The 25,402-nt window shown below is 50.1% G+C and overlaps 2 protein-coding genes across 10 annotated transcripts in view; one reads left to right on the top strand and one right to left on the bottom strand.

Moving 5' to 3' along the window:
• Positions 1-20,131, top strand: part of LOC122370355 (merlin-like) — a 46,789-nt gene extending 26,658 nt beyond the window's left edge. For all 7 annotated transcript variants that reach the window (XM_043345879.1, XM_043345878.1, XM_043345875.1 and 4 more), the window contains 7 exons: positions 6,134-6,263; positions 6,845-6,976; positions 9,993-10,103; positions 11,082-11,195; positions 17,953-18,092; positions 18,750-18,909; positions 19,441-20,131. In XM_043345879.1, coding sequence (XP_043201814.1) covers positions 6,134-6,263; positions 6,845-6,976; positions 9,993-10,103; positions 11,082-11,195; positions 17,953-18,092; positions 18,750-18,909; positions 19,441-19,491 — 838 coding nt within the window. In that variant the 3' untranslated portion in view covers positions 19,492-20,131. The remainder of the gene's footprint in view (positions 1-6,133; positions 6,264-6,844; positions 6,977-9,992; positions 10,104-11,081; positions 11,196-17,952; positions 18,093-18,749; positions 18,910-19,440) is intronic.
• A 2,929-nt stretch (positions 20,132-23,060) lies between these two features.
• Positions 23,061-25,179, bottom strand: LOC122370362 (PRKR-interacting protein 1 homolog). Of its 3 annotated transcripts, none has more exons than XM_043345897.1 (4): positions 25,142-25,179; positions 24,302-24,420; positions 23,984-24,163; positions 23,061-23,693 (listed from the first exon to the last, which is right to left on the bottom strand). In XM_043345897.1, exons 2-4 carry the CDS (start codon positions 24,410-24,412, stop codon positions 23,298-23,300), a joined length of 687 nt encoding a protein of 228 aa, XP_043201832.1. In that variant the 5' UTR covers positions 24,413-24,420; positions 25,142-25,179; the 3' UTR covers positions 23,061-23,297. The 3 variants fall into 3 exon arrangements, with proteins under 3 accessions (XP_043201832.1, XP_043201830.1, XP_043201833.1); XM_043345895.1 differs by lacking the exon at positions 25,142-25,179 and adding an exon at positions 24,921-25,133; XM_043345898.1 differs by lacking the exon at positions 25,142-25,179 and adding an exon at positions 24,810-24,832.
• Positions 25,180-25,402: the final 223 nt, after the last annotated feature.

The following is a 25,402-nucleotide window of genomic DNA, read 5'->3' as shown; positions in this document are numbered from 1 at the left end:
GAAGATTGAAACTTTTGAAAAGATAATTAAATACTGCTTAGTTTATTTCATTGCATTTCATTTCATTTTATTTCATGTTATATTATTTTATATTGTACTATTTTATTTTTGTTTTATTTTATTTTATTTTATTTTATTTTATTTTATTTTATTTTATTTTATTTTATTTTATTTTATTTTATTTTATTTTATTTTATTTTATTTTATTTTATTTTATGATTTCCTGACTGATGGCTTCTTCTTCAATCTCTCTGAGCAAGGTCCAAGCTCGAACTGTTCTTCGAAGGCTTTCAGCCCCAATCCTTCTTAGCAATGTCAAGCTCTAATCGGTTTTCTTGAAAGGTTACGCGTCCTTGCAGATACCGGTTGAACTTTATATCATATAACTAGATATACGGTGAAGCTAAATCTCGGTTGAACCTTATACCATATAACTAGATATACGGTTAAGCCAAATCTCACTCATTTTGTATTCAGCGTATCGCCTCCTATAACTCTAATGCTGTAATGACGCAATTAGGGTGTTTGTTTGTGTCGCTAAATGCGGTGATAAATAAGGTACCTATTTCGCTGAGCTGACATGTTGAATGCTGACAAATTGAATGACATGATGAATGCAGCGATAGAATACAATTTGTTCAGGGCATATGAATCACTTCCTCACCGTAAATCAACTGGTGACCCTACCCTATCTACAAATATGTATATCCGTTGCTACGATAGTTATGGTTGGGCACCTTTTCCCTTGCTCCAATGGTAAAAACAAACACCAGAGCCTGGTGAGTGAGAATTATTCACATTTATTCACAAAATAGCGCCCGGGCGTGGTCTCAGTTAACTTCACTGTGGTGAGGGTAGAGGTGAGACATAAATTGTCACACCCGATCATCTCGGAAACTAAGACAGATGGAAGAACGCAAAGGAGAGGATGGCGCGAAAAAGTAACCTCGTTGCACGACGGGATGCAATTATTTTCAACAATAATTATTACACGGGGTACAAAATGTATGCGCTGTAAGCTATGTGATGGGAACACTCGTATGCCGAACGGTGATCTGTATAACCACCAGCGGTACGCGGTACGCGAGGCTCTGTCGTGGAGCGCTGCACGCCCCGTCTGCCGAGCCATGTGTCTGTGTAAAGGCGAGCACCGGCGCGTGCTAAAGACGGGCGCTACTTTACGCTGTGAAGCCACGTCGGCCAGGCGTCATTGCGATGGGATTCCTGGACTGGCGGGCGTCGGACGGCCAGCGGTGTTACTAAAGCAATCAGCTTGCGCTGCCAGACTTCTGTTATTGCGATTATGATATTAATTCCAGTTTATCATCGTGAAGCATTGAAGCACGGGTGCCTCTAAAAAAACAAGGGTGGAAATATCTGAATTGGCAAGCGATAATTGATGATTGTTCGAGAAATATGTGGGATGCCATCAAGTGGGACGGGTTCTGGTCTTATTAGACGATCCTGTCAATAGGCAGACCGTGAACGGACGCCAGGATCCGCCTGCCGAGGCTGCGTAGGCTGGTAAGAATGGGGACGACGCAAGCACTACAATCTTTTTTTCAAAGAAGTTGCTGTCATTGCCCATTGGGCATATCTCAATGTCAATTGGGCTGTTTTTCATATAATCTCTAAGCAGTGTTTTTATGTGTAGAATTGTAGATAACTTCGGATGTTTGCTCGACTTTTTGTCGCTGATTTGTTCAGTTAATAGCTGTTTTGGTACCAACTTGGCAACTATTTGAATCACTGCATTCAAAGTCGCCGAGTGCACCGTCAGACGGTCAACAGCGAGCGGTGCTGATGATTTTAGTCCCGCCGCCCGCCCGTACCGGGTAATGGAGCGTTGCTCGTTTGTTACGAAATGTAAACACCATTCAGTGCCCGTCGCTGAGTGTGCTTGTGTAACGTGCTTCTGCATACACCGGGGAGGTGTCTAGTGGCCGCCCGCGATCACCGGCCCGCCGCGCGGGGCGGCGCAGGGCCGGGTACTGCCCGTGGCGGAGGCTCTCAGCTGCCGCAGCGGCGTGACCCAGGCGCTAACGTGACCGTCCGACCGCGCGCGCTGGCGCGGCGGGATGAGCCCGCTTCCGGCCACCGGCTGATGCCGTGTCCGGTGATAGATGATCTTCCGCACACCGACATTTGGACGATGTTTCCATCCAATAGCGGCATTTAACCGTTTTGTGGGAGATTTGATTTCATTCGAAGCACGTTTCTGCAGTGTGACTAACGAGAACCAAGTTCCGTTTGACACTGCCGGCTGCTCGGTTATTAGTGGTCGAATTTATCGGCAGCTTAGGGCAGCCAGCAGGGTTTGTGGTCGACCATATAGCGTCGGATGAGCAGACCGCGACTGCGGACCACTTCGGGGAACGGCTGGACTCGTAGAACCTCCTGTCGCCCGTCTCGTGGCATTAGCGTCCGCTGCACCAGGCTGCACATAATTCCTACAAGTGTAGATGGGCTGACACGCTCTGGTAATTGTATCTCTTTGTTGATCCGACAACCGCTTAAACGTCCAGACGGATGCATACGAATATGAGACGAATGCATCGCTTTTTATGTAGCCTGTCTGGTGCCTACTTCCTCGTTGTGTTTCTACTTACTTCATGCTTGGTTCACCTCTATTTAAGTGGGCACTGGACAGTGCCGGGCCGTGCTCGCGAAACCCGTCTGCCTCCGTTGTCGCTGGTCGGTTTTCTCTCTGCCCGCGACCCAGTTTGCTCAGACGGAGGCATTTAATATGACTCTGTCCCGACTCCCATGCATATATACAGTATCGGATTAAGCCGCCAGCCCGCCAGCCAATAACACCACAGCTCTGCAGAGTCACATGTGGTCTGAATAAATTTCAGGAACCAATTATTTTGGTTCTTATTTGTTTCCGAATCGTTATTTGCCCTATTTGTTTCGAACTGCTTACTATGGCCATTTCTTTGTGACATTGTCTTCTGCCCATTGCTCGTCCAATAGCATCCCGATTCCCGATGCTGTCGGGAAATTTCCTGACCTTTTCGCTGGAGCAGGAGTTGATGTTTGCTCCGGCGCTGTGGTTTGCTGTTTGCGACCTTTTGCCGGTCTCCGGCAGTTTTTCGCCTGCCGTGTCAGGTCGCCGGCTGTCTGCGACTGGTATTGGCGGTTACCCTCCTCCCTTGTCGCCGGGCCGGCCGTCTGAGATGGTATACTACTGGGCACTGGTCGGGCCGATACCCGCGCTGTCGGGGTCACCACTAACGAGTCGGCGGTCACCTGTCACCTCCAGCCGCCGGTCAGCTGTGAGCGAACGGCACGGGAAGGTCTCGGCGCCAGTGTCGCCGACGGCACCTGAGGGTCACAGAGCTGGTCAGACACTGTATCGCAGGGTCACAGCGCCAGGCAAACAATATCTCAGGGCACAGCGCTGGTCAGACGCTGGTCAGCTGGCCGTGTCTCCGACGGCACCTCAGGGTCCCAGCGCCGGGCAGACGCGGACCGTATTGCCGACCGCACCTCAGTCACAGCGCCGGGAAAAGACGGACCATGTCTCTCCAGTGCACCTCAGGGAGGGTAAGATGTGTAAGTGATGGGCTCCGGCAGCTCTGAGCCGGTCTCAGGGCTGGGACAGCCACAGGTGCCGCTCGCTTACCGGCCGCTCCCTCCAGCGGTGGCTGCGACACCCTGCGGACCGGCGTGTTCACAGCAACCTCATCCTACCGCATACACCCGTCCAGACGACACGCTACTCAGCATGCCGTCTGGACGTCCGTCGGGAGCTGCCCAGCCGCCGCCAGTCTGCCCTATGACAAATGGAGCCCACAACGCGCATGTGACCGCTGGCGCCGCAGCAGTTGGACCGGCTGACAAATTGTGCCGCGGTGTGGGACGTGAGCTGGTCGCGACCCGAGACAGCGCGGCAGCCGCCACCTTCCTGGTGTGGTGTTAGCGCCGCACGGTATAGCGCGGTTACTACTTACTATGAACGTCAAACCCCTTGAGACCCCACTTTTTTGCGATAATTTTTAAATGCGTCAACTTTCGTCGACAATATTCTGGCAATGCATGTTTCAGAACCTGCCGAAACTTTTATTACTAAGGTATTTTGACGCCAAACGATTATGGAAGGTACTTCTCATTCACTCGTAATGTTAAGGTCAAATCAGGCCCGGGCAGAGGCTTGCGCTCGGCCACACTCGAGCCCCGCCACCAGCGCCATCTGCTCTAAATGCCATCTATCAGCGCCCGCTACCGCTACCAGCTACCGCCTACCATCAAGCCTGAATGGAGCGAGTGACCGGTTGCCGGGCAAGGAGCGCCGGAGGCGTAGGGCGGAGCTTAGCGCTGACGTCATTACGTGGCTCCGCCCCATGAGCGCGTAGCCTCTACCCAAACAGCAGATTCGTTCCGTGAAATTTAACATTACGAGTGAATGAGAAGTACCTTTCATAATCCTTTGGCGTCAAAATACCTTAGAAATAAAAGTTTCGGCAGGTTCTGAAACACACATTGCCAGAATATTGTCAACGAGAATTGACGCATTTAAAAATTATCGCAAAAAAGTGGGGTCCAGGGTTGTGCTTGACTCATGAGTCGAGTCAGAGATTTGACTCAACTCTGACTCAGATGAGTCAGGTTTGAGTCGAGTCGGATAAAATATTGAGCTGTTGAGTTGAGTCAGAGTTGAGTCAGACAAAAATATTAAGGTGTTGAGTTGAGTCAGAGTTGAGTCAGTAAAATAACTTTTGACATTGAGTTGAGTCAAAAACATTTAGGAACATGAGTCAGCTGACTCATCTTTCTAGAAACAATCTATATAAGCTTTTCATTCTCCCCCCGCTTAACAATTTAGGCCTGGCCTTGCTGCCGGATTTTTTTTCACCCCCCCCCCCGCTCAACAACTTTTTTATCTGAGTCAATTTTGAGTCAACACACTTGACTCAACAAAAAATTTGAGTCAAGTTTGAGTCAACTCATATTTTCATGGAGCCGCTTGAGTCATGAGTCGAGTCAAGTGAAAAAATCAGCTGCTTGTTTGAGTCAGAGTTGAGTCAGGGCTTTCTGAAGTTGAATGATGAGTCGAGTCGGCAAAATTTTTTGAGTCGAGCACAACCCTGGTGGGGTCTCAAGGGGTTTGACGTCCATAGTAGGCGTGAGCTGTGTATGTAGAATGCAGATAGGTGGGACTGACAGATGTGGAACGGAACGCATGGCGCAAAATGCCACATGGTAACTCGGATGTAGGTAATGGGATCTCGTGCCACTTGTCGGATCTTGTGTCATCGTATCTATTTATAAACGTTCTGTCATGATATGGCATGATATGCTGACCTTTTGATAAATAGACTAGTGCGATATTGTAGGCCATCATCCTCTCGTGCGGACATTTATAACATCCTACTGGCATTGTAACTTGATTCTGCACGCTGAAATAGTCGACTTGGTCTGCATAAATGCGACCTTCCGGTCTAGATGTACAATATACATGAATGTGGTCTTTCGGTCTATATATGTAAATGAATGTGATCTTCCGGTCTAGATCTACATGAATGTGTTCTTCCGGTCTAGATCTACACGAATGTGGTCTTTCTGTCAAGATTTACATAACTGTGGTCCTCCGGTCTAGATATATGTACATAAAGGTGATCTTTCGGTGAAGTTCTACATAAATGTGACCTGCCGTCTCCATCTCCATAAATACCTAGGACTTTCCTGTTGGTCCGATGGGCTCCTCCTACCGCTATCTGCCACCGGATCACCATCCTATGTGTGATCGGCGTGTGTCGGTTCCAATTATGTGTGTGGCTTGAGCTGTTTTGATCTGCCATTCGCCACCCGCGTCGCCATCAGCCGCGTTGGGTCTTTTAAAGAGGCCTTCGCAACTAGTTAGCAGGTGCTGTAAGCGAGGCTCCTCTGTTGAGTGGACACTGGACAGGGTACGTTGAGGGAAGTGGTAGACTGTGAGTTAATGATGTTATTTACTACCTCAGAACAAGCTCCGACTCGAGACATGAAACACTAGCGTAAAAACTGAATGTACATTCAACAACTACACAAACAGATACAGATGTTTCCCATTGACCACCGTGTCCTCCCCTATAGCGTGCGTGCACGCTCTGGCGGCTGGCCGCTCACATTAGTGTGTCTCACCTTCCAGGAGACACGTGGAGCGTGAAAAGCTGGAGCGAGAGAAGCAGCTGCGGCAAGAGACTGAGCGGCAAAAGTCGGAGCTCGAACAGCGCCTGCTCCAGTATCAGGACGAGATCCGACTGGCACAGGAGGCCCTGGTGAGTTAGTGTCCGGTGACACATGAACATAGTAAATGCATATCACAAACTGATCCCAATGCTGAGAGAATAGGGGAAATGTTCCTAATTCGTATTTACTTGCTTATACATGTGTTATATTTTCGGTAAGTTTACCATCTGCGGCTGTCCGCTGCTGTGCAGTAACCACTTACCAGCTGGTGTAGGATCTGGTAGGTCGGGCCGGTCTGCGTGCGAGCAGTGTATGGCTTATTTGGTTACACGTGGACCGCCTGTTGATGTGTCAGGTTTTGTGTACACTCACCTGGATGACGAATAACGCCCACCGTCGTGTATGTACTGTATTGACAAAGGCAAACAACTCCACATAGTATAACGTGGCTATTCTGTGTTTTAAGTCATAGAAAGTTAAAAAACATACGTCAGGGTAAAATGGGAATACAAATACCGCCAGAAATCACAAACGCACACACAGACACCAGGCACTCAATGCACACGTCATACGCAATCAGATCACTGACAATCACAGCCTCTCGGAACCCCATCAGAAAGTGACTGAGTATCTGTTCGAGTCACCACTAACACCTTTGTCGCGTCTCCAGCAACGCTCTGAGGAGACGGCCGAGCTGCTCTCAGAGAAGTCGCACATCGCCGAGGAGGAGCGAACGCTGCTCCAACAAAAGTCCTCCAAATCGGAGGAGGAGGTGCGACGCATCAAAATGCAACAGGTCAAGGTGAGTGGCACGACCTGCTACCCTAATTCTGATTTTGATAAATAATTTTTCATTCAGGTTATATACAAATAGTTTTTTATAAGTGACTAACGGAGCACAAACTGCGAATAACCACATTAGATAATATATAATTATTGAAAACAGCATTGTGGGACGATTCGACCTTTAGGCACCCCTTCTTTGTCATTGAGAAATTATGACCTCCATCTATGCTCAACGTTGGGACGACTCGTGCATGAAGACTTCCGGTCACGAGTGAGTCCCTCCCTGCATACTAAAATTTTGGTATCGGTTCGCCGTGAAGCTATTTGTCACGTTTTCAGGGCTCCTACGGCTTGTGAAGCCAAGAATATGCTATGTACACAAACCTTAGAAGCCCCAATGAGGGTGGTGAACAGTTTTTACAGTAAGGCAAGCTAAAACTTTCACACAGTAAGGCATGCATTCAAGCGTGCGGAGGCCTTCGAGTAAGAAAGTCATCCCAACTTTGAGCATCGCCTGGAGAGGCGGTAACTTTTCAATGAAATAAAAGTGTGTTCAAAACAAATATCACGAGAAGCTTATTCCGTTGGCCGGCGGGTGGCGCGGAGGCCCAGCGGCCTCCGGGTTAATAGGCCGCTTACTTTTGAACAAAGTAAAAAAGAACAACTTGTGTTTATTTCAGTGACCTCATTACTTATTTGTGCAATCTCGAGAAGCATCATTGCACCACGCATATTGTAAAGCCAAAAGTTGAAATGTGTCGGGAGCGTTCCATCCACCTCCCGAGTTCTAAGGGCTGTCGTTATCGTCATGCTCCTGAGAAATGCCTGCAATCAATAAAGACACTCAGTCATTCCATCTGCGGGCTCTCATTGTATTTGATTAGTATTGTTATTTATGTTTTCCTTGAACTTCCAATCAGTGGCTTGCACGAAGATCCTGATTGCTACATAGCGTTAACGAATGAGCAGATTGCTGGGACTGGCAGACATAGGAGGGGAGGGGAGAAATAATCATTATTCTCACCCGCATACACTTGGCACATGAAATGACTCACAGCGAGCTACAGTGAGTGAGTTAAAAACAAGTTTTCTGTCTTGTTAGAAGCGGCATTCATCAGGTTAACTCTGTTCCTGAGGGATCGTCCTATTGTCGCACTCGCTTCTCTGAGCCACTCTCAACCGGGTCTTATTTGGCCTTGCATGACCCTGGGCACCTGTGTTCGATAAGAAATGTAAAGCGGAACTCTCATTGATATTGGACACATTGCTTTTTCTGGGTTTTACGAATTGTAAGCATATCATATTTCCATTTTCCAGATAATGCATTGATACGAGTACAACTTGATACCTCTGTGGAGACTGTGGTACACATATACTGTCATTGCAAAATGCAGATATGAGACGCTTTTTATGCCAGCAGCACTCACCAGTCACAACCCATGGCTACATGTGGCATGGCAATAGCAGGCAAACGAATAGGCACGTGTTAACTATTTAACTTTGTCGCCGAGACGGTGAACATTGAATAATTGAACATCCAGTAGGGCCAATCACTTGCGGCTGAAAAAGTTATGAAGCTTTAACTAATCCCTTGACAAAGCAGGTGAGATCAGGCTTCACTAAGCTTCGAACGTGTTCCGCGTATGTCGCTCTTTTGTGGCGTATTTTGTTCTCGCTGTAAAACTGAAAACTAGGCTGTGCCGCAGCACACCGCCGTTTCGCGGAACAGTCTACAGATCAGGGTTCGCTGCTTGTATGTATGTATGTATGTATGTATTTACGTCATGGGGCACATCCACATAGTTCAGTGGCTATTCCGCACCCTGCAGTCGCAAAGATAAAGAAAACGGTCATTTAGGTCAACATGCACACACGCACACGCACTAACCCACACACGCCTGCTCTGTAAAGTACACTTAGCCGACGCCGCCCCGCTGCTTCATAAGCAGGTGTTGCCTGAGTTCTTTCTTAAAGCCTCCAGTAAAGTTTCGCAACTCACGTGGCAAAGCATTATAGGCGGTAACGATCGAGTGCTTAAAACGACGCCTGCCTGACTCCGATCGACTCGCCGGCATGACTAAATGGTCGGCGTTCCGTGTGGTACGATGGTGAACATCACCACGAGTGACTAGGTCGCCGGCGATCGACTCGGGCTCCGATGTCATTAACATGCGCTTCAGTAGGATAAGACCGCGGTATAGATACAGGTGCTCTGCAGTAAGCCAGTCAAGACGGTCCAAAACGTCGCTGATGTGATCGTACCTCCTTCGACCGGATAAGACACGGGCGGCAAAGTTCAACACCTTCTGAATGCGCCTCATCTGGGTCTTGTTACACACGCCGTATACGACCAAGCAGTATAAAATGCGCGAAATGACAAGTCCCTGAATGAGCGTCAACAGGGTTGACTGAGGCAGACTTCGTCGGCAATAAGCACCGCTGTATCACACGATTACTTTACGAATAGGCAGCTCCGACCGCATATTATTTTCCTCGGGATGGTTTTGTAAACAAAAATAAATTTGATAAATAGATGAATAAAGAATAGAAAAACACGCTGGTAGCTGGTGCGTCGTCGAACAGTCGCACTAAGAGGATGCAGCCTGCACAGCTCGCGCCCGTCTGGTGTCGCTGCCGGCCTGTATCCGGCGGCCGTCTCTGGCCGGTCGTCAGGCCCCCTGATGAATGGGCGTGTGGAGACGGCCGGAGACGGCTTTACAGGCCGGCCATAAACCGAGCACGGCGCGACGGCACTGAGATGGCAGCTCGCTGGCGGCCTCTGCCCGGGCCGGGTCACGTGACCCGGCTGACCTGTATGAGCTGAACTGAGCTGGAATGGCTAGCTGTGACCTTTGTGACCTGTGACATCTGACCCTGCCGACCTATATGATTTGTCCTGGCTGGTATGGCTGGTTGTGTGACCTTTGTGCCCGGTGCCATTAAACATGACTGACCTGTGTGACCCGTGTGACTCCTGGCATGGCTGACCGTTTGACCATGTGACCCGTCTGGCCTGACCTTTGACCCTGCAGACCGAGGAGGAGAAGTACCTGTTGGAGCGGAAGGTGCGCGAAGCAGAGATGATCGCCGCTCGCGTGGTGGAGGAGTCCGAGCGCAGGTCCTACGAAGCAGATCGGCTGAAGGTGAGTAGTTATTACAACCGCCGCGCGGCGATTCGCCGAGCGGCCCGCCGCGCTGTCTGCACCCGGCTGGCAGCTTCCGGCACGGCGCTCAGCACCCGGCTCGTCCGTCTGTGTGAGACGCGCTCGGTCTGGGACCGATTCGAGATAACTCTCGTCTGCGCGTCACCACTGGAATTAATTACCGCGCTGGGGCGCCGGCCGGCGGCGTCGAGCCGCTCCGGCAGACTTAGAGCCTCGTTCGGTGCCCGGCGCGCCCCGTGCCGAGACGTATCCTCGCATTGGCGAGGCGTTGAACTTTGAACGCCGGTGTCGGCGAGTGCACGTCGGTCCCGGGGGTGGTGCCCCGTTCGGTCATCAATACCATTACGGCGACGGGCTGACAGTGGGCGGACGGCGCGGCCCAGCCATCCCAGTGCCGAGGCCAGCCAATCCAGAGCTGCTGGTCGGTGGAAAATCAGTTTAGCCACCCCTGTAGTCTGTACATATTGACGATGGCTAAATACCTCAGCCCATTATTCCCATGCTGTCGGGTGGCAGATGCCTTAAGCCGGTCGGTAGATACCCCAGCCCAGTCGGTAGCTACCCCAGTCCAGCCATTTCTGCGCTGCTGGTCGGCGGAGATATCAGCCCAGCCACCCCCGGACTGCCGCGGTATGCCGGTCCGCAGAGAGCGAGACCAAAACACCCGTTAGCGTACCGTAACTCCGGTCGGCCGCCGACTGTTGGACAAATACAGAAGATCGGTCCTAGAGGTCGGACCGCTGATTTGATGGGAAATGCATGTTACACTAATGGATGCTAAGTACACAACAAATACTTGGTTCACTGCGGTGATTCAATAAGCATTATGGGAAGTTCTATGAAGCCATTCATTTGACGACTTGTATATGATACAGCCGACAATAAACATAATATGTCAGCAGTCAATACATGCTTTTTCGCTTTATTCTGATCGGTCCGTGTGTCTCTGATTCCCAGGAGGACCTGTACAAGGCCCGCGTCGCCGAACGCCAGGCCAAGGAGAAGCTGATGGAGTTCCTGGCAAAGCAGTCCAGTCAGAGCGTCACCGGCCAGTCCTACAACGGCATCTCGGTGAGAGACGAGCCGGGGACGGGTCCTCGCGCTGCCGGCGACCCGCTCCCAGGGGCACTATAGGTCCCTGGGACTATATAGGGGTCCTATATAGTCCGCTATGTAGGGGCACTCCCAGGGGCACCATAGTCCCTCTCCCAGGGCAGTCCATAGGTCCCGCTCCCAGGGGCGCTATATATCCCGCTCCCAGGGGCACCATAGGTCCCGCTCTCAGGGCACCGCAGGTCCTCAGGAGAAGGCGCGTGGGCAGTCACGCTCGTAAGCAGCGATTATCGCCGTAATCCTAGGAAATGGGTCCACAGAAGGCGACGTGCGACGGCAGCTCAATTTGGACGGTGATGTGGTTTAGGCTGGTCGGGAGCTGGTCGGTTACTGGGTGTATCACGCATGGTAAATCTGCGGCTGGTTGTGAGCTAATTCACCAAGCAGTTAGAGGGACTTCACTGCGGGTATGGAAAATTGCCGGCTAGGCTCTTTAGAACAACGGAGTACGGAAGAGGATGTTTGATAAACACTCACCTTTATAAAAAAGGTCTTTATAAATGTTATTGCATCAAAATCGTTTAATTAACATGCTTGATGAAAATAGCACGGGTTGAGCTATGGTTGAGCGTTATTCGCCGATGTTCTCGACACATTGACTCGTTTATTTTCTGAGTAATTTGAGTCCACAACAGTTATCTGCATCAGTTATTTTCCTCAGATGCCGGGTCTTTTATATATTTTTGTGTAGGTATATTTGGACCAACCATAATCAGTGAGTTACCCATGTGAGGGATACACGTGACTCGCCGTCACACCACCCGGGAATACAGCTGATCGCTTCGCTACGTTGAGATGAGGAGCAGCTTTGTAATTTACGAGGCCTGGAGAGGTAAAGATTAAATAATTGCCGGCTGTCACCAAGTCCAGCCGCCTTTGATGTCTTATAACACTCAGCGACGGTTCCATTTGACGCAGAAATTGCCCATCGGTGTTAAGTGGACTGCTGTATTCCCTGGATGGGCGCTGTGCCCGCGGAGGCACGCGCGTCCGGTTCCCTGGGAACGGGCTATCCCCGCTGGCTGGAGGCCGCTGCCACAGTGGCGTTCTTTATACAATGACTGATGGATGATATTTTGCTTTGAAGCGCGACTCTCTGCTTGTCCGTGTTCAAAGTATACCGATGCAGTCTGTATCCTTATTTATTCGCGTCCTGCCCATACGCCTCTGTTTTTTGTATTGTTTATTCATTTGTTACTTTGCATTTACTTTTAGTTTTGACCTTTGTTCTATCTATATTTCATCGTGTCTTACATAACAGCGTTACTGATCGCTGGCTGTATCTCCATGGGCCATAATAAGCTCGGTCGTAATAATTGTTTCCGCATTATGTCTGCATCCACACGCGAGACATTATATCCCTGTTTACCTGCGAGTGATTCATGTATCCTGTAATGACGTAACTCGCCTTTCCTTGCTACATTTATAAGGTATTTAATATTTATTCATGAATGCATCATTTTGCGACAGTACCGATTTGCTGCGTCCAGTAATAACCCTGGGGTTTGTTATTGGAAACGCAATTTCGCCGACGCCTTTGGTGATGTTTACATCGCTAACGGCCAATAGCTAGGGAATTTAGATAGATCGATAGCTATGGTAATTTGGAAATATGGTGTGCGATAATTTGAAAAAGGTGTCCTCGCTGTGTTATCAATTGGTAACACTGTCGAATTCCGCATGCTAACGGGTGGTCAGTATGAAACTGGACAAAGTTTGAATTGTTACTGTGTCGAAAGTTTTCAAGCGAAAGCAACGAAAATCGCGTTACCGTGCCATTATTTTGTTCTAATCACGCTCGGCCTAATGGATCTGCGAAACTAGACCTCTGTCAGCCTCCAGGCGCGCGCGCGCTGGCAGCCCCGCTTTTGTCTTTCGCGGCACCTCCGGGTCAATTTGACGGATGGCCTGCTGGATTCTCTACTTCAATTGTGCGTCTCAGCTGACCTGTCACCTTCCCTTATATACTTTCTGTTCGATGAGCCCCCACAGATCCTCAATGGGCTAAATCTGAGGGGTCCATGGTGGGTTCATGTCACATGCTATTTCGGGCACCCCAGCCTTCTCAAGAAGTTTCGCGTTCTAGCGCGCGTACTGTGACTGTTGCAAGGTCGGAACCTGACAGAACATCATGCTCTGTGTTCTGTGACTCAATAAGTGGTAACAACACGCCATTCAAACACTTTTCATAACACAGTTCGCCCTTTACATTGCCTGCGCTCGGCAAGTTACGGGACGCGTGAGCCCCTTGGACTCACGGCAAGCTAGACGGGCATCTCGGGTGGATGCCTGCTCTCAGCTCGAAAGCGAAGGTGTGATCCACATGTGGAATAGTGTCTCCACCAGCTGAGGTGTAAAATTCGACAATGGAAGGCATTTGGCTGCCACTGCAGGTGAAGTAAGATTCTTCGTCCATATGCACCTCCATGTTTTTGCTACCCTGCATTGGACCCTGTGACAGACAACGCAGGCGGGTTTTCTGCGTACGAACTTGTGCCTCCGTCACCTTTATCCTATTTTTGTACCTGATTCCTGCTTGTTGACACATTAATTGGTCATATGTTTTGAAGATTCCAAAATTTCTTCCCAGAGATCACAAGGAGAGCCCCAACTGTTCGGTGACGGCGCCGGTTTGTTTCTTCCGGTGCTGAATGAGCATTTTCTTGGTGATCTTGCCGTTCCCACCATGCAAAACATCTGCAAGTCCTCAGAATTTATCGATGATCACATATTCTTAAGATCTGGTTACACCCTGTGGCGTAATGTGACGCATAATGGTAGCATTTTTGTAATTTGTGTTATTTTCACAAACTTGCGCGAACAGGTCCCGGAACGCTTGCTGACTTACCGGCGCAATGTTTTCTTCTAGAAAATAGCAAAAAGTTGAAATCTGAGCTGGTAATATAGAATAACTGGAAGTATTCACCTGCCAAAAATAAGTAAAATCGGTCCATAATTGGAGATGCTATGCTTAATCAAAGTTTTGTCCAGTTTCATACTGACCACCCGTTATATTGCATTCTTTGCTAAAACATACAATCCTTTGATCAGGCTCAGCCATCCACAACGATTCGAGAGGCCCCTCCTAACAGCGTGAACCTCATCTGGGCTGATATATTATCTTCTGTTTGTAGTTGCCCTGCCACAATGACCGAGAAAAGAGCCTGGGTTTCATTTCACCAGCGATTGTCAACTGATCCTTACCTCCGTTCTTCATGACCATTTTTTCTGCTTTATGGCCCCTGATTCGTGTTTTTTTTTGGGGGGGGGGTTAGGCCCTTTCGGTCGACAAGACCATTGCAGAGCCGGAAGGATGATAGGAATTAGGGGGAGACATTGTTCTCCCCCTGATTCGTGTATAAGACGTTCATGTGAATGTGGTATTTTGCGGCTTCGTAGGACGATTGGCCGTGCGCGCAAGGGGCACAAACAGCTGAAAACGGATGCTGTTGTAACCATAAAGACAGTTAACATAAGGCATGCGCTCGTTTCAGTCATGTGTCCAGAATTTGAATCAACGTGCATTTGAAGCAACGCACATTAGCTTGTATTTGCATGGTTAGCTGAATAAATTGAATAAGTCACGCATATCATGAACAAATTTGGTTCCCAGTGGGAGCGAGCTGCAGTCCCGTCTATTCAAATTGTGGTACGAAGGACCATGCTCCATCAGTGATGGGTGCTGGAAAATGGAACATCTGCGCAATCATTTGTAATGCCCGACACCGCGACCTTTTCGTCCCTACCTCTTTGTCGTCGGCCTGATCGCCGATCATGCTGAAGGTGAATGGCTCCCGTGGGCTTCAAATGATTGAAATGTGAGCTCGTCAATTTTCTCGCCTCTATTGTGTAATGTCTGGGACTCTGGTCGTCAAGACAGCCCCGGCTACTGGTCAGTGGGCAGTGCTGTTGAGAACGCTTAGTGTCCATCTTACGAACATCACTTTTGTTCTTCTAGTTAAGTAAAACATTATTTTGAGTGCTACGTTTTTCTTACTCTTTCCATGCACACTGTAAAGGAGTTTCTTTCCATGTTTGGATATTGTGTGATGTTGAGAAGAGGCTGCTTTAGGAGTGAAGAGTGCACTCTGCAGCATAGTTGGGCTAATTCGTTCCAGCACATTGTTTTGCTTCGACTATTGTCTAGAAGCGGCTGTTTGCCGGCGGCCAAGATGCAAGTAGCTGAGAAAGTGGAAAAGGCATCATTAGTTGGTCGAGCAACATCTAAAATCTTAACAAAACTCTCCGGTGAAAAGTTTGATGAATACACGGCAACTTTTTCGTAACAGCTTACATTAACTTCATCATAACCAACCACCAGCGCATTGGGCCGGCACATATGCCCCCTAAAATGTAAATCAAGACGTGCTGCCGTGCTATTTAGCGGACACGTCTAATGGTTCCCGACCCTAATTCTGCACTTTAATGACAAACGATCTCGCCGGCCTCAGATGGAGCTCTTACATAGCCGGTATGTGTTCTGGCTGCGGTCATTAGTTGCTGTCGAGGAGCACTCGGTCGGCACCGGGCCGGCCACTTACCTCGGATTTCACAGCCATTACACCGACCCCCCTGGCGACCGGCCGCTGCTCTCGGCGGGCCCGCCTCGGTGCGGCGTCTGTCCTGTTACTCAGTGCAGCGCGGAGTTATCGGACGGCTGGCGGGTCGGAGGGGTCACTGGACAGGTGTTGGTCGCGACCCGGCAGCCTTAGAGTCTGGCGACCGCATTGTGTAACTGAGCACCGCCTCGCTGCCGCGGCGGAACGAAACTCGGGCAGGCCATTGGCAGGCAGTCACATTGAACGTAACAGGCGCTTACGTCGCTTTTGAATGACTGTCAATGAAAAGAGCTCTTCTACTGTAGATGTTGAACTGATGATAAAGCAAAACTTGTTGGCTGTGTGATGTGTATGCCTCATCTGGAATTTTTGTTGAACACGCCTCCCATCCCATACCCTGACAAGTGGCTTCTAGTAACCTCCGCCACTATCTTTGGACAGCGATTTCTGCCCTAACTGATGACCTCTGACCCGCTCGATGACCGGCAGTGACCGATGACCGACCTGTTCCCGCATAGCGTGTACAGTCGTGTACAGGTTGATGGTCCGCTACTCTTTATCCACTTGGTTCCTATGGCTCAGCATTGGCAGCAGCCGCCTGGTACCGGTAGGCTGTGCCGCATGACCCGAGAGTGAAGCGGCACAGCCTACCCACACTGTATGACACCGGCTCGGGTCGCCTGGTAGAGCGATTTGACCGGACGCTGCGTTACACCGGCTGGGGGGAGGGGGTGGGGTAAGGGTCAGGCCTGTCTATTTGGCTCGGCTCGGTGGATGAGGCGGGCTGGAGTGTGGTGTGGGGCGGGGGTGATGTGGGGAGAAAGTGAGCGGACCTGGGGCTGGGTGTGTGTGGTCACTTGTCGCATAGAACCGATCGTAATCCACCCTCCAAAAATTCGCTTTAGAGATATTCACAAAACCCAGGGGGGCTCAAACACCCATCTCCCAAGTGGGGTGCGGAAGGACAGGTAAGGGTCCACACGGTCTCCTCATTAATTGCAGCAAAGAAAGAAAACAGACCTGTCACCAAATAATCTTTCTGAAAAGTGGACTAATCGCATAGCCTCGGACACAGAAATAAACATCCAGCACGCGAAGCGTCTTGAACCTGGCCTCCCACTACCGGTCAGTTTGACAGTCTGGCACTCCTACGCTGAGCTACACCGGATGGTGACCACGGCAGGGGCAAAGTCTGGCCGGGCGGGCGGCGGGGCCGAGAGGTCGGCAGCAAAGTCAATAAATGTTTTTGTGGTTTCGGGTGCCGGTCGCTCTAGTTTGGTGGAATGATGATGGATCATTGGCAACACTTTCAACGTGGAGTCCCGGTTCGAGCCTCACCAGGGCTCCGGCTACTTTTCCGAGTTAGGATCTGGTTTGATTTTAGTGGTTGCGAGCCATTTATACGGTTTTATATCTACATGTCGATTGTCGATTGATTGATTGATTCATTCATTCGTTCGTTTAATACATATCGACATTTAGCATACGAATTGACATCCAGGATCAATCCGATCAATCTACCATTTTCATAAGCGTATTGCCTAAATATCATGCATATATGTGGCACAAGACCTATGGTTGCCTCGATACCGTGCCAAATCACGTTTTGCACAATGCACAAGTAAATTATATTCGCTGGGTCTTCCGTGCATTGTGCTTAGCAAAAACAGGAATGCCATTGTCAAGCGACGCAAAATGTGCAATGCAGCAAGTGACCACACACACCCGCCCAGCCCCCATGGTCCACCAACACGCCCCACACCACTCGCCAGCCCACGCCAACCACCGAGACGAGCCCCTCCCCCGCGCTGGTCTGACGCGACAGCTGGTCTACAAAGCGCTCCACCCGGCGACCCGAGCCGATGTCAAACGGCGTGGGTAGACTGTGCCGTTTCACTCTCGGGTCATGCGGCACAGCCTACCGGTACCAGGCGGCTGCTGCCAATGCTGAGCCATAGGAACCCGGTGGATAAAGAGTAGGGGACCATCAACCTGTACACGACTGTACCTCTGACCCACCCGGTGACCCTGACCTGTAGCTCTGACCCTCCCGTTGACCTCTGACCTGTGCCTCTGAACCGCCCGGTGACCTCTGACCTGTACCCGCAGAGCGTGCAACTCTGACCCGCCCGGTGACCTCTGACCTGTACCCGCAGAGCGTGTACGACGGCGGCGACAGCAGCGAGCTGCCGGACCTGACGATGAACCAGTCGTCGGCGCTGACGTCCCTGGCGCAGTACGACCTCATGTCGGACACCAACATGGACCAGCTGAACCTGGAGATCGAGAAGGAGCGGTCAGTGCAGCCCCAGTGCGGCCTCAGTGCGGGCCGTGGGGGCTCTGAGCAAAAACATATGAGCGTGTAGCAAGAGCACCGTTCAGTCAACCCCAGCGCAGAACTTAGTGGGCAGGGGTCAATAATCGGTGTAACGAGCGCTTCCGAACCTGTCAGCCAGACCTTTACTCAATATACCCTGAGTCAGACGGTCGCGATGGTGACCACTGCTGGGCCGCAGCGCCTTTCAACTGGATGTACGGCCCTCTTGGTATTAAGTGGTTGGTTGCCAACATCACAATAATCGATCTGCATTGATGAATACGTCTAATGGCTGTTGAAGACCACTGCCGAAATGTGTGCATGAACCCTCTTCTCATTTCTATTGAGTCATTTTACAGGAGTGTCTCTGTCATTTAAAGTTATTACACCAAAAGCACATAGGCTAACCAACCACTCTTTTGCTGGAGGGCCGTAATCAGTGACTAAGATCACTTTACTACTAGCAGTGTCTGCAGCTGTGAAGTGTTCTCTAGACGTTTACGGTTACATGGGGCTGCTCTTTTATACTTATCGATGACAGGTACCCAAGAGAGGTTATCTCGCAGGTGTATGCTGACATAATGCTCTCTCGTCAGCGGTCCTTTTTTATCTAACGTTGTCGATCTGTATTTTCAGTGTTGAGTACCTCCAAAAGTCGAAACACCTTCAGGAGCAGCTGAAGGAGATGAGAACTGAGATTGAGGTACTGAAGATCGGAGAGAACCAGACCCTGTACGACCATATCCACGACGAACAGGTCAACCTGGGAGAGAACAAGTACTCCACCTTCAAAAAGGTAAGCTGATATGCGTATTGCGTATTGCTAGTGTGTGCATTATTATTTTCGCGTTTGTGTTGTTGGCTTGTGCTGTGCTATCTGAAGATTGAATTGTACCTATGTTATTTATCCATGTGTGTTGTGTGCGATGCTATTCTATGATAGCACATGTTGTTCTGAGTTCATTTGTTTGCCCATTTACGATCAAATAATGAATAAGGCCCTCTCCACTTACGGACAATCAAATAAATAATAGAATAAATAAATATATCAAGGATAGATAACCTAACCAACCTAACTAAATGAAAAGTAGCATAGCCATCGAGTAGAATTGGGATTCTCCAAGAAGTGCAGTTCCGTCAGCATTGTACTGTTAAACAATGTAACTCTGGCTGCTGAATACTGTATAAGTTTTCCTCGTCGTTTACTCAAATCGCCCTGGTAGGATGCGAGGTCACGACTGTATGATCAGGGCGGCAGTAAGCAATGTCTGCGTCTGTCTCCGCTAATCTGACTCCGTGAGTCTGACCCCGGACCCTCTGTTCCCAGACCAAGGAGGGCTCGGCCCGGTCCCGCGTGGCCTTCTTTGAGGAGCTGTGACGGCGGCGAGCCTGAGCGCGCGCCTGCCGCGCCACCGCGCCGGTGCCAACTGTGTGTATGTCGGACGGAGTCCTCTGTGCCGAGATCGGCTGTGATTTTACTGCGGCGCCGGGTGGCCTCTTCGGCCGGCACCGGCGACCCCGCGGCCGTATACCCTTCACGGTGTGCTCGAGGCGGCGAGCTGCCGGGCCCGATGCGCCGTGTACCGTTCGGGTAGGGCGGTCCGAGCGGCCGTGCGTTCGCCGCCGGAGCCGGGCGCAGCTGTAAATGGGGCGAACGGCCGCCACCCGCCCGGTAAGCCTTCTCCTTAGCGGCGAGCAGTGGTCGGCGGCCTGCGCCCGGAGCTGGGGCAGCTACTTAGTGCGGGGTGACGGAGAGTCGTCCCATCGTGTCAAAGCCGCGGGTGTCCGTCGGGGTCTCGCCTTTTGGCGCTGCATGCATTTAGCTAGTGTAATGACCGTTTGCTACTGACGCCTTTTGAACGTGCCGCTTCGCACCTGTGTAGGAAATACTGCACAATGACTGCCGCAGCAGCTGTGAGTGATGCGCTGGCGGTGCCTTACCGAGTCGTATGTGATGCGTAGATGAGCTGATTTCTTCGTCTTCCGCTGGCCTTTGCCAATACATGACCTGTCTTCCGTGAACGTATCTGCGGCGAAGTAAGTAGCCTCCGGGTACAGTAAGATGATGAGTGCCGGTTCACGGAACACTGATTTTGGCTTATTTATTGTCAATTCTGCAACTGTTAATCCTCGAATTATTGATCATTCCAGAACGTTCTTTGCGTGAACACTCTGGTCTTCGCCGACATTGAAGCCGCAAGATACTAAAAAGGCAACGCAAAACTAATTATGGCTTCTACCATATACTACACAATACACATGCATACTTCATACTTCATACTTCATACATACTTCTACATATACATAGTGACTACTGGTGATAGATGACAGTCTGATTGATTGTTGAAAAATAATGCACGGCTATCAACAGCGATTACAGCGTCTGCCAGTGACATTCTACGGAGCGCGCGTAGGAGGCGCTTCCGTGAAGACGCGGCGCCGCGAGAGAATGCCTTCCGAGTCGAATGTTCCACACGGTGACACTGTTCTGACTTCTCGGCAGTGTGTCGTTGCTCCGGACTGGGGCTGACTGGACGCCGTTTGGTCCGTTCTAGAGCTGACTGAAGACTGTCCTGACCGCCTGTGTTCACCAAGTGATCGAAGACAATCTGTTGACAGTTTGAAGACAGCGCTGTTGAAAGTGGGTCTAATAATGATGGCCATCGGTGGCGATGCCTTGTAAAGAGGGGGTGAGGGTACCAGTCGTTTACAACGTGCTTACAAAGTTTTTCATCTTGAACGATGAAGGATGAGAGCGGTGACACGAACGGCACTACATAGTCCTGGAGTCCATATATTGTATCTTATTGTTATCTAGGAATATGTCATCATTCTGGGGATGACAATGAATGCAGAGCTTTCCAGAGACTGGCATCAAGTATGGTCGAGACTAACGAATAAACTTCGCCGGCACCAGTAGCTATGTGTCGCATGATTTGACCGCGACCCAGCTGTGGCCGTTTCAGAAAATCTGCCGAGGTTGGTCAGAAGTTCGACCATCGATGGAACTACCCAAATTTACTGATATTCTCTGATGAAGTTTGTGATTTATGGTCGCTTGAAGTCACCGTAATTACCTCTTTCGGAACTCCGCGATGTGGACTGCTGAATGGCCGAGCTGCGGTTCAATTGGGAGTGGAACGACACCCAACGGCTCCTGGCAGAGCCGGACTTATAGGAAATCAGGCTCATTTCCTATTTATCATGTCGGTGAGGAATAGCATCACTGATCTCAATCCTTCGCAACTCAGACATGCAGCGCCGTGGCACCAGGCAGTTCAATTTGACTCAAAACATGTTTTCCTCAGGTTTCTTTTTCGTAAGCCGGCTACATGTTAGATAGGAAGCTGACTGGCAACGTCGCTGCTATTCACAGGACGTCTTTCGTTGGTTATTATGTTGACTTTGAAATCATCGGTTTTTACCAACAAGTTTTCTCAAAACACGGCCGATTTTTCACTCGAGTGACTTGTGAATTAGTTGGCCGAGTGCTGGCGGCGGCGCTGGCGCATCGGCTGGGACGCTTTGCGGTCGGGTCGATTTTGACAGATCGCACGGCGAATTGGGCAGTCAGTCTGAGGCCCCTGGCGCGATGTCTGAATATTAGATCTCGACTGTCTCTGCCACGCCCATTGTCTCTGGTGTCGGACCAGTCGAGATTAATCTGCAGTCCGCCCGAAGTTGGCTGACGGCGGCCCGCAGCAGCGCGCTCCGTGCAGTGACATTGGCAGCCAGCCGGTCGGCCCGGGTGGTGCTCTCCCCGGCGCGCCGTTGCAAATTACTTTGAACAGGATGCACCGTTTATTGCAAAACACGACACAGGGTATTTTCAGCATACCGAGCGATCTCATTTCACAGTAGAGTTGTTGTGCGATCCGAGGAGAACGAGGGACGTGGTTGCGACGTGTGTGATGCTGATTGCTGCGTGGGGTCCCTCTGTTCCTTCGTGCGGATCAGTGTCCAGATGAATAGTGAGGCTGCCAGGTTCAAATATTCCGCTCCACAGTCCACGGAGCCTGAACCAGCCGACAGCGACCACGAGCCTGTTTTATTATATCGGTCCAACTCGGCGTAGCAGCTCACAAGCTCCATATATAATCCTATCGTAAGAATAACAATAGAGTCGGCTGAGGATGAAAAACTTTAGCTCTACGGCGATCGGAGAACTTCCTGAGGTGGTTTCCGCTCTGAAAGCCGACCCGCTGGACGTCTGTGATCTTCCGCCGGGGGGCTAATCGGACTGAGCTCTCAGCTCTCCACCGGAACGGAAGCAGTCGCCGGATCGCCAGCGGAGCGGGGCTGCCGCCAAACCGAGCGTGAGCGTGAAGCTGGCAGAATACGCAGCTCTCGGCTTCCGGCCGAGAAACCGGCTCAGAAGCTGAAATGGATGCAGTTATCGCCATATGCGACTAACAGGATTTGACAGGATCCCCGCTACTCAAATAAAAATGAAACGATGCTGTTGAATGGTATCATTTCATTTTTTTTCATTCAATGCGGAGCCTTGACAATTTTCAAAAAGCAGCATCGCGGATTCTGTCGTCTACTGTTGTACGAGGTATATGTGATAACGTGCCATACGAATGCTAGATATCCATTGCCACGGTCGGCGAGCGGCCTAGAGGAGTCATGAATATTTTGCAAAATAGAAGACGTCTCCCAAACTGGAAATTTAAGGACTTTTTGGTTTTTCGCAACGTAGCCCTCCGAGCATTGCTAGCACAAGCACAAGTCTGTTCAACCATGTGCTATGTCCCACGAATGAAGAGTTAATTCGGATCGATTCCAGTTTTGGTGACATTTGTTGGGCGGCTGTCCTACTGACAACTTAGCCTGCGCCTCAAGCGTACCGAAGCACTAGGCCAATAAAATTCGGCCTGACATTGGCCGTTGAATGTAGTCGGTAAGCACTGCATCAAACTTTGCGACATATGTCACTACAGAGGAGGCTTTTGCTGATATTTATTCGTACACTTCATGTCAAATACGATGAAATACAGACAATCAAACAGCGAATGTTGTGGTTCTTATGACAATGATATACCGCATCACACAACAACAAAATACGTTACGCACCACGAACGACAGCAGCTTAAGAGTAGCCATGGCCGTCACTCTCTCCAACGATCACGTCACACTCACGTTGCCAGGTCACAGTCACTTCACCACCTCAGGGGCCACCGCTCACTTTACCGCTGCACTGGGATCGTCCGAGCCGGGCTCTGTCGACCCGGCTGGCCTGGGATGCTCCACATCTGCCCCCGCCACCGTCGCCGTCCGTTCCTCGTCCCTCTCGGCGTTCTTCTGTTCCACAGGCGTATCACCTCCCTCTCCCTCTCCCTGTCCCTCTGCCACCCTGTCTCCCTCGGCAGGCTCCGGCTCCGAGCCGCTCTCATCGTCATCCGACTCCGACCCCTCGGCCGGCGCCGACGCCGACGCTGGCGCCACCTTGGGTCGCTTCTCGCGACCCTGCTGACGAGCCTTCTTCTTCTGCCGCTTGGCGCGCTTCTTGGCGGTGCGCTGCTCGCTCAGTTTGCGATTCTCCTCCAGTTTCCGCTGGTATTCCTCGTCCTTATCCTCCTGCAGTGCGGAAGCGAGAGATAATGTAACACGTCATTCAGCAGTAATGATGATACTACAGCTGACGGCATGCAATCATTAAAACGTTAAGCACCTGAATGACACATTTTTCAACGAAATGCAAAGCTTGGATGTGAAATACAGTAATAATTTGGAAATAGTTCGCTGATAACAACCGTGCTGCGACGCAAAGATTGTGCAGTGCATCAAACATATTTTACCCCTGCCCACCCTTGACCCATATCGTCGCAATCCCCCTCCCCTCCACGTCACTGCGTCAGGTCACTGACCTTGGCTGCCTCCTCCGCGATGTACTTGAGCCGGGCGTTCTCGCGCCGCCGGATGTGTCTGTACACGTGGAACTCGCCGCTGCCGGCGCCAGCGCTCGAACCCATCACGTTGCGAACGAACTCGGGGGCAGCCGAGAAACCTCGCTTCTTGACGGGTTCAGGCAGGTGCACTGGCTTCTCCTGCCAAGGAAGAAAAGGTTGTTACAGTAGTTGATACTTAAATGAAAAACATAGCTGATTATAAGTATACAATAGTCATTTCGACCATGCTCTGAAGTTCCAGTTTCATCCAGATGCTCCAAACTTGATGCCACTTACAATGTTTTTAAACAATTTTTCAAGTTTAAGCTTTTGTAGATCAACTGCATTTTTAACTGGCTTCTTCTCTTCTTGGTCCTTCTTGTTTCCCTGATTCTTCTTGTCATCCATAATTCAACCTGCAATAGTTGAGATTTGGTAAAATTCACAAGGAGCAAGTGGTTCACCAATGAGAGGCTGATAATAATAAGCAAGTACCTTGTAACAGTGCACTGCATTCAGCATATTTCACAATATATCCATGCCCTGCCCACCCTGCATGCTGTTGACAGTCTGACTGGCCACGGCACCAGTAGCAGCAGCACATTAAAAGCTGTTGTTCCTTGGTGCAGCTTTGATTAGTGTCCAACCTTGTTTAAACTGAAGTTTTACCCCTATGCTTGGTCTGAGCTAGCACATAAAACAATACCTCAAGCTCTGCTCGGTCTCATAGATGAGACTTTTGAAATATTATATTCACCTTGTCAATTCTTTTGCAAAAAAGCACCAAAAAGCCTTGCCTACCTACATTCCAAGAGCCGCCGATGCCTCGTAATTCCTAGCGCTCGAACTACAGGCCACTGTAAAATCAAGGCCAAATAAGTTACATGATAAGCTGCGTAAAATGATGAGAACTTACACGCTACAAAGCTCCTTGGCTTTACTCCACTTTCACTTTACTCCTTTACTGGATTCCACCCAATTCCTGCTCAATCTGAATTCCACATTGACATGGGTTCCTATGGGTTCCTATGGGCCTATGGGTTCGCAAAGCTACCACGTTGAATGTTGATGTTGTTGGTACACGTCACGGCATGTTGATGTAGACAAGGCCCTAAAATAGATGTAGAGAACTGGTACGCGCAAGGCCGTATAAGTTGGTACGCGTCCCATCCCAGCAACAACATTCAACTTTTTTCGTCTTTTCATGCTCTGTTCTAAGATGCTTTCTTGGCATGATGTAGAAGCTAGTTGCCTAGCAACCTGTTTCGCTTTGATAAACTTGCGCGCTTTGCCCTCAAGTTGCTAGGCAATTGACCTTTCCTGACTAGTGACGAACTTGTGACAAAATATGAATAAACAGAATTTGGCCTGTGGATGTTAGGAATGGCGTGCTGCATG

This window comes from Amphibalanus amphitrite, unplaced genomic scaffold, assembly GCF_019059575.1.
Source record: "Amphibalanus amphitrite isolate SeventyFive unplaced genomic scaffold, NRLGWU_Aamphi_draft 001126F_arrow, whole genome shotgun sequence".
Classification (NCBI taxonomy): domain Eukaryota; kingdom Metazoa; phylum Arthropoda; class Thecostraca; order Balanomorpha; family Balanidae; genus Amphibalanus; species Amphibalanus amphitrite.
Note: the sequence above shows the minus strand (reverse complement) of the source record. Positions and strands in the feature narration are given on the sequence as shown.

Bases quoted from the DNA above. Each gene is read 5' to 3' on its own strand.
- LOC122370362 (XM_043345897.1), bottom strand. From the start codon at position 24,412: ATGGATGACAAGAAGAATCAGGGAAACAAGAAGGACCAAGAAGAGAAG. The intron at 24,164-24,301 runs GTAAGTGGCATC...CTTCCTTGGCAG, and splicing joins AAAAATTGTTTAAAAACATT to GAGAAGCCAGTGCACCTGCC. The intron at 23,694-23,983 runs GTCAGTGACCTG...TCCGCACTGCAG, and splicing joins TCGCGGAGGAGGCAGCCAAG to GAGGATAAGGACGAGGAATA.